At 45.5% G+C, this 9456-nt stretch overlaps 1 protein-coding gene across 1 annotated transcript in view; it reads left to right on the top strand.

Annotated features, from left to right (window-relative positions):
• The window catches only part of timm17a (translocase of inner mitochondrial membrane 17 homolog A (yeast)), a 45467-nt gene continuing 36011 nt past the window's right edge, over positions 1-9456 (top strand). The window contains exon 1 of the mRNA XM_060910153.1: positions 1-107. Coding sequence (XP_060766136.1) covers positions 73-107 — 35 coding nt within the window. The 5' untranslated portion in view covers positions 1-72. The remainder of the gene's footprint in view (positions 108-9456) is intronic.

Raw genomic sequence — 9456 nt, 5'->3', positions numbered from 1 at the left:
GGGAGGTCACGCCTCCACAACATCAGCTGATTATAAAGGCACGTCACACACCAACATCCGGGTGACCCTCTGATGAAGACGGAAGTTACACCGTCGAAACATGTCAGGTAAAGGTAAAAAAGCTTTTACATGTCTGAAACAAAAGAAAAACTAATTATTTTGATTTAAGAAGAAGACATAATGAACGTAATATATTTATTTATTTATTTTTGTGTGTGTGAAATAAATGAACTTCCATGCATAAACAAAATACCCAATTACAATAAATGGATACGTTTTTTACAATACACAATGTTAATTGGGTGAAACCACTCTAATCCATGCATGAGCTGGTGCGCCTGCCCGAGACTGGCACTACGAAGCCACCCCGGCCTCTGTAGTTCGGGTCCTTTGACACAGGAACCCGGAAGTCTTGCAGTAAACAAACAGTGAGGCAACGGGAGAATGCAGCTCTCGCCTACATGATCACAGATGCGTAAAATAAAAGCCCTGAACTTAATGTGTGGTGTTGTATGATTACTGTAACTGTGAATGATCAGAAAAGACGATAGATAAGTGTAACTGTTGCACGATAACCAGGGATGAGAATTTTCCGCCGATCGGCGGATTTCTGACTTTTTCAGACCAAAATGATCGTTTTTGAGATCGATGTAAATCCATTGAGAAATTTTCGGGGGGTATGGTTAACGATCTGTGGTCACCTTATAACGTCTTGATTCTTGGTGGGCTCCGGGTTAACACACTCGAGTCTTTCAACATGTCGTAATTAACATTCACTTTTGCGACAATGTTCGACTCATTTGTGGTAGAATTTTCGGGAAATCCCATCGCGTGCAGTGTACGCGTGCTCTCCACGCGTGGCTTGCAATCGCCGTTCACCGACCCGTACACACTGTTTGACAATACACATTGGTAACATCGGAAAGGCACATGTATTCAGGCGGGATATTTTAGCATATCGACAATGGCAAAAGTCCTAGATAAGAAAGAAGAGGATCGAGCGAGGGAGACTGATAAAGGTGCAGGAATAAAGAACTGTTTTCGATGGGCTTGGTTAGAAAGAACACTGAACGCAGACTGTCACAACGAAGCTCGGTGATCACATCCGGAAAATAGACGTCCCAGGAAAAGTACTTTGCTCATTGTGTTCTGACATGATAAACTACGCTAGTAGAAGGGCGAGGACTATCGAACTTCACATATACACCAAAAAACACAAAGGCAGGTCGAAAATGATTTTGCCTGTTCAATGATTCATTATATTTATAATGTATATTGCATGAATCAATGCCATTTTGTGTGTGTGTGTGTGTGTGTATATATATATATATATATATATATATATATATATATAATATAATATAATATAATGTCATATATAAGTGTGTATATTTTATAAATGTGGTTAGCTTATCTAATGTAGCATGTTGGGGAGAATCATAGTGTATTTCTGATAAAATTTTAGGTATGATAGCATGTATAACTCTCCTACTTATTTCTCATTTCATAGGGGGACGGGGGAGGGAATTGCTGGTATGTGCCGCGCGGGAGCGTCTGCCCAAATGTTTTAGGCCGAGATGAACTTAGTTTTTGATTTTAAAAAAATCCAATATGTAATGCCAATTGTACATGCCTGTTCTTTAATTCAAAATCACCATCTTGATCTTCAAATTGACCATATGGTATATGTATTACATTACACAACATCCTGTCCAGATAAAACCTAGTTAGTACACACAACAGTTGAAAGGGAAGCGATAAGTGATGTTGAATGTTGCCTGCTTAATATGCAAGACCTCCTGCTACCATGATAACATCAGAAGAAAGCTTAAGAGAATTATATGATAGAACTTTTTTCTGGTTTGCACTTCATTTTAAAGGATTAGAGTATTCAAAGACATGAATAGCAAAAATGCAGAAATATAATACTGTAGAGCTTGTTTATATTAAAGGTGCATTGATTTTTTTTGAAGTCATCAAATGTGAATTGATTAAAAACAAGTCTCTTTTATTAATCATTTTCACCTGGTAGTCCACCAAGAAGGGGAATTTATTTCCAAATAAATTGCAACTTTTTGCTGATAAAATTAATGGTTTTGGGGTAAAAAAAAAAAAAAAAAGCCAAAAATCATTAGCTCCTGCCCCCTGGGCCCCCACCGGGGCTCTGCCCCTGGGCCCCGCTGGGTGCTTGCGGCCCCCAAACCCCCAGCTTTTTTCAGACTTTTTAAATATTTTTCATTCTCATCCCTGAATAACGCTACAAACACCCGCAAAGTTATTTAGCTGCTGGCTAGTTGCAGCTTGTAGCTTCCAACGTTACTATATGTCAGTATAGTGTAATGTGGTGCAGTGTAGTGTAATGTGGTGCAGTGTAGTGTAATGCAGGGATAGCCCCGTATGCATTTGTTTAATTGTCTTCTGTGTAGGGATGTTAACCGATGACCGTTTGACCGGTGGTTGACCGAATCAACGTCAACCGGTTAATTTTTTTTTTTGGTTGTCGGTTAAAAAAAAAAAATCAATCGTTTTGAAGCTGCCGATTTTGGAGCGGAGAACCTGGAATTCTGTGTTGTAAACGCTTGGGGCATGCCATGCGGTGTAAGGACGACAGCTGACAAATCAGAAACACTCATTCAGTCATGTCCCGCCCTCCCGCCCCAGTTGAAGACAGCTGACAAATCAGAAACACCCATTCAGTCATGTCCCGCCCTCCCGCCCCAGTTGAAGACAGCTGACAAATCAGAAACACCCATTTAGTCATGTCCCGCCCTCCCACCCCAGTTGAAGACAGCTGACAAATCAGAAACACCCATTCAGTCATGTCCCGCCCTCCCGCCCCAGTTGAAGACAGCTGCCACTCGGCGAGAGAAAAGTGTAGACATATGCCGCTTTTCCACTACAAACGCGGCTGAGCCGTGCCGTGCCGAGTCGAGCTGAGCAGGGCTGTTGGAGTTGCATTTCGACTACAACCGCGCTGAACCGTGCTGGCTGGAAGTGGGTGGACACATTGGGTGGAGTTAGCGAAAGTGGGTGGACGTCACGTGATGTCGTTAAGCAGCGCAAACAGTGACATCAGTGACAGTGGCGGAACAAGTCAGAGCCGGGCCGGGGGCGGGGCAAATGACCGGGCCCTTTATTAAAGCTTATCATAACATCATTTTAGGCTACAAAATGTCCGCAACTGCGGTGTTTACCAATTTCAACACTACCGGGTGCAACTATGTTATTTAGTACATCTAGTCCTTCAAACGAACATGTAACTCAGAAACAAAAAACATTAGGATACTGTACATGGCTCATAATAAAACATCAATAGCCTATACTGCGCACATTATTTGAAGGGCATACGAATGAGCGCTCAGAGTGGTGACAGGAAGAGTCAGAAATAAAAGGAGGGCGGTGCAAACCTCACTGAATGCATTGTGTTTACCAATTTCAACACTACGGGGTGCAACTATGTTATTTTGTACATTAAGTCCTTCAAACGAACATGTAACTCAGAAACAAAAAAACATTAGGCGACATACTGTACATGGCTCATAATAAAACATCAATAGCCTACTGCGCGCATTATTTGAAGGGCATACGGCGAGCCTTGCGCTCCGCGAACTCGTCCACGATGCTCTGTATGTCACTGATTCAGTGAGCTTTTAAGCGGTAGTCTCACGACCCGAATAGTAAACAATAAACATGGAGGACATGGAGTCGTTAGTGTTGCTGGTCTTGGTGCTGTGGCTTGTTGTCACCGACAACGCCAACAGATACTGGCAAGAGTGTATAGATGAGGCGAGGCGCATAAGGCTTCAGAAATTCTCGTAATTCATAATTATTCTCCTTCCGGGTTTGCGGTGTTTACAGATCCCAGCGCGCTCGCGGGGCGTGTGTGGGCATGTGAGGACACGCCTCCTCACCAATCAGTGCACAGGGGAGTGTCTGCTCACGCCCCCAACCTCAGTCGGCACGGCTTGGCTCGCTTCAGCCCCACTCCAAAACGGTGCGAGTTTTAGGGGCTAAGCAGGGCTGAAACGAGCTGAGTCGTGCTGGTTTTTGGTAGTCGAAACGCGAGCCATGTCGGGCTGAAGTGAGCTGAAGCGAGCTGAAGTGAGCTGAAAAAGGGTAGTGGAAAAGGGCCAATAGGCTTTTTAGCTTACAAATTACTATTCTGTTTTTTTTAATTATTAAAAGGCATATCGAGTTGAGTCCTGCCTTGGCCAGTGCATTCTGAAAGTATGTTTCGGTCTGTAGCCAACAATGCATGTTATTGCAGATCATATCTCTCCACACAAACTAAAGGCGCAGATGCCGACTTTTTCACGGCTGAATCATGCAGATCCGATTTTTTTTTTTTTAGGGGGGGGGCGTTGGAGTGTCTGAATAATTTCATCAGAGTAAATTCTGTATTAAAATTACTAAATAAGCAAATGCCGTTGAAATTATTCAGACACTCCAACACCCCCCCCCCCCCCCCCCAAAAAAAAAAAATCGGATCTGCACGATTCAGCCGTGAAAAAGGCGGCATCCGCCAAAAGGCGCGCCGTTTGCATCCCTGTTAAATTCATAGGTTAACCAACTTTAACCGGCTAATGAGGCTCGGTGGTCAGTCAAGGTTTTTTTTTATTTTTCGCCATACCTACTTCTGTGTGTTAAATAGTTACAAAATTATAATTAAGCGAATACTTTATGATTTATTTGGTGTATACTGATGTTTTTTATTTTATTTTTTTATTTGGTCAAGGGAAGGGTGGCGGGCCACGTGAAGGGTGGCAGGCCAGAATTATAACGTGGTGGTGCGCCACTTTAAAAGCGCCCGTGGAGAACACTGCACATCTTTTAATAGTTTTGATGTCTTCAGTATTATTCTACAATGGAGAAAGTGTCAAAATACAGGAAAACCTATGCAGGAGTAGGTGTCCAAACACTTGACTGGTACTGTATGTCTCATGGCATACACTCTACAATGGTCGCACCACATGAAAATTTCAAGTTCATTGTGGCCACCTGCACAAAACAACCTTGTCCATCCCGGCAAGGGTGCTCACCTTCTGAAATCAACTCCTCTCAAAATTTTTGGAGGAATTTCACAAAACTTGGCAAAAGTCATTGTTATATGTTGGTAGTATGCTTTTGTTATTTTGTTCAATTCGGTCACGTTTTACCAGAGCTGTGGCCCTTGATTTACAGCCTTGTACTCTCTCAATTTCAGGAAGGTGTGCTTGCCTTCTGACATCAACTCCTCTCACAATTTTGGGATGAATTTCTCAAAGCTTGGCAAAAGGCCTTGTATTGTGATTTAATTTCGTTTGTGAAAATTTTACCAGAACTTTGACCCTTGATTAAATAACTTGTACTTTGACAATTTCATGAGGGTGTATGTTCATCTGAAATCCACTCCTCTCTCTCAATTTGTGGAGGAATTTCATCAAACTTGGTAAAAGGTTTTGCTATATGACCGTTATAAGTTCAAGATGGCGGCGCGCACACGCAGCGGCTCCTCTCTGTCCCAACAGAACGGTGTTTTCGTGTTTTTTGTGGTTTAAAACAGTGTGTATCTGTTCGTCTTTGTCGCGTCCATCAGTCTCAAGGCACACATACTCCCGTGAGTTTCTGCTCGACATCCGCAGAACTATATTCACAGATATAAATCCAGCGGATGCGGAAGTGCTATGCGACTACGGTTTGCTCCAGAGGCCTGCTCAATCACCGACCCCCACTCCTGCATCCAGCCCACAGTGGAAGCGCCACAGGCGGAACATGCGGAAGCAGAAGAGAGGCAAGCGCGGAGGTATCCGAGCTAGGCTAGCGGCTAGCCCTCACCGGCCGGCTATCCCTACCATCACTCTGGCCAACATACGCTCGCTGGACAACAAGCTGGATTCGTCAGACAGGTCAGACAGAGTGCTAGTCGAGGGGGGGGAAGACTCGCGGTGGAGGACTCTGTGTTTACATCAGTGATGCCTGGTGCCGCGATGCTGTTGTGGTCTGCAAACACTGCTCACCACTGGTGAAGTTTATAATTATTAAGTGCCGGCCATTCTACTTGCCAGGGGAATTTACAGCCATATTGCTGGTAGCAATATACATCCCTCCCGGCTCCAATAACAACAGGAGTGAAGCACTGAATGAACTCTATCAGCACATCAGTGAGCAGCAGACAGCCCACCCAGATGCTTTCCTCATCCTGGCTGGGGATTTCAATCATGCAAACCCCAAGAGCGTGTTTCCAAAACTCTATGGTCATTAGGGGTGTGCAAAAATATCGATACGGCGATATATCGCGATACTTTGTCTTCTGATTCAATATCAATACTCAATTTGAATATCGATATTTTTTCAAATAATAAATCATGTTTCAGACGGGTTGTAAATCCAGTACGACTTCCGCACCTCCGCTCCGCGAGGTGTCGCTGTGCCGCTCCCTCACTGCAAGGCACTCTTCGTCTTCTCTTTTTTCCCCGGCGGTTGCAGTGAGGAAAAAAAGCATGGCTGTTAAGCAAGCATGGCTGTTAAGCAAGCATGGCTGTTAACGTAAACCTAGAGACGCCGCCGAACTTTAACGCAGATGTTTGGAGGCACTTTGGATTCCAAAGGAAAGGAGAAAAAACAGTGAGCTGGTGTTCTGTAAAGTTATCCTACCTCTTGGATTTGTCCTACCAAGCCTACTGCGCATGCGCGAAATCCAGGAGAGTAGGAAAATTCAACAGTAGTTTTGTCCTACCGATCAGCTGGGCTGATAGAAAATTGGTGAGTATTTCACGCATTTGCCGATTTTTATGTTTTGTGCGTATTGGTCGAGTCTTTGGCCGAGTCAAATAATTTGTAATGCCTTGTTTTGAATAATAAACCGGTCTGTATGAGAACTTGCTAATTCATGTGTTCTGCGCATGCGCAGTAGGCTTCGCGCATGCGCAGTAGGAGACTAAGATGCACACTGCACTTTTCAATGTGTTTCAGACAGTGTGTTGTTCCTGCAAAATAAGCACAAGTTAAATGTTCTCAGGTATATGTTCTCAAGTTTACAAAGAACAAATTGATATTAGTGTTAGCACTGAAATGTATGTGCAGTCTGCAGTGCAAGTTTTAAGTTTTCATAAAACAATTTGATTCTGCTTGTTAAGCAGCACTGATGTGTCCATGCTTACAGAAAAGTTGATAATACTAGCACAGAAATGGGAATTTTCTGTATGTTGTAGTGAAGCAACTCTTGGTTTTGCCAGCAGTGGAATAGAGACAAATATATGTCTGGCAAGAGTGTGTAGTTATGTATGTGAAATGTTATTTTACAGTGGTCAATAAATTCTGATTTTCTTCAGTGATACAGATATCGTGATGTGGTTGAAATTTTTTGCAATATATCGATTATCGCAGAATCGCTGTACCGTGATATTATCGTTATCGTGGGCAAAATATCGCCATAGTATCGTATTGTGAGGTATCTGGTGATACCCAGCCCTAATGGTCATATCAACTTTCCCACACATGGAAACAATACTCTGGACAATGTTTACACCATGCATAAAGACGCCTACAAAGCCCTACTCCTCCCCCACCTTGGGGCCTCAGATCACTCCACTGTTATGCTAATGCCAGCATACAGACCGCTGGTTAAAGTCACCAAACCAGCTACAAAACAGATACGTGTGTGGCCAGAGGGGTCCTCAGAGGCACTCCAGGACTGTTTTTCCACCACTGAATGGAGCATGTTCAGACAGGCGGCCACCTACAGCAACATCACATCTCCAGGAGTACACGGAGACCGTCACTGCCTACATGAGGAAGTGCATGGACGACGTTACTGTCACCAGAACCATCTCCATTCAGGCCAATCAGAAGCCATGGCTGACAGGGGAAGTCCACAGGCTCCTGTGGGCTCGGAATGCCGCCTTCAGAGCTGGGGACGAGGTGGGCCTGAGGACAGCTAGGGCCAGTCTGTCACGAGGCATCAGGGTGGCCAAGAGACAGTATTCCAGGTACATTGCTGACCATTTCAACGACAGCAGAGACACCAGGAACCTGTGGCGGGGGATTCAGACCATCACAGACTACAAGCCCTCACCGCAGACCTGTGACAACTCCACGTCTCTGCTGAATCAGTTGAACGACTTCTTCGCTCGCTTTGAGGCAGACAACAGCACCACGGCACAGAAGACCCCACCACCTCCTAGCGACCAGGTGTTGACGCTGTCCCCAGACAGCGTGAGGAGAGCTCTCAGGATGACAAATGCACGAAAAGCCCCGGGTCCTGATAACATTCCTGGTCGTGTCCTGAGAGACTGTGCCGAGGAGCTCACAGATGTCTTTACAGACATCTTCAACATCTCATTGAGCCAGGCTGTTGTCCCTACGTGCCTCAAAACCACCACCACCATTATCCCGGTCCCGAAGAAGCCGTCTCCCTCCTGCTTCAATGACTACCGCCTGTCGCACTCACTCCCATCCTCATGAAGTGCTTCGAGCGGCTAGTCATGCGGCATATCAAGTTTGCCCTCCCCCCTGCCCTGGACCCTTTCCAGTTTGCATATCAGTCCAACCGTTCGACCGATGACGCCATCTCCACTGCCCTCCACTCAGCCCTCACCCACCTGGAGACAAAAGACTCGTATGTCAGAATGCTGTTCATAGACTTTAGCTCAGCATTCAACACAATCATTCCTCAGCAGCTCATTCATAAACTGGACCAGCTGGGACTCAACACCTCCCTGTGCAACTGGCTGCTGGACTTCCTGACGGGGAGACCACAGACTGTACGGGTCAGCAGCAACTCCTCCAGCACCATTACATTGAACACGGGGGGGCCCCCCAAGGATGTGTGCTAAGCCCCCTCCTCTTCACTCTGCTGACCCATGACTGCACACCAACATCCAACTCTAATCTCTTCATTAAGTTTGTGGATGACACGACTGTGGTGGGTCTCATCAACAATGGCGATGAGACATTCTACAGGAGTGAGGTGAGCTGCTTGGCCATGTGGTGCAAGGACAACAATCTCCATCTGAACGTGAAGGAGATTGTTGTGGACTTCAGGAGAGAGCACACCCAGCATGCTCCACTATCTATCGACGGTGCTGCAGTGGAGAGGGTGAGCAGCACCAAGTTTCTGGGTGTACACATCTCTGAAGACCTGTCTTGGAGCAACAACACCGCATCACTGGCCAAAAAAGCCCAACAGTGTCTGTACTTCCTCTGCAAACTGAGGAGAGCAAGAGCCCCGGCCCCCATCATGCACACTTTCTACAGAGGCACCATCGAGAACATCCTGACCAGTTGTATCACCGTGTGGTACGGCGCCTGCACCGTGTCCTGCAGCAAGACTCTGCAGCGCATCGTGAGAGCAGCTGAGAGGATCATTGGTGTCTCTCTCCCTTCTCTAATGGATATTTATAACTCCCGCCTCACCCGCAAAGCCATCAGGATTGCAGGTGACCCCACCCACCCATCTCACAGCCTCTTCAGTCTGCT

Source organism: Neoarius graeffei, chromosome 26 (assembly GCF_027579695.1).
Source record: "Neoarius graeffei isolate fNeoGra1 chromosome 26, fNeoGra1.pri, whole genome shotgun sequence".
Lineage (NCBI taxonomy): Eukaryota > Metazoa > Chordata > Actinopteri > Siluriformes > Ariidae > Neoarius > Neoarius graeffei.
The sequence above is the reverse complement of the archived record's forward strand: the minus strand, read 5'-3'. Positions and strand labels throughout refer to the sequence as shown.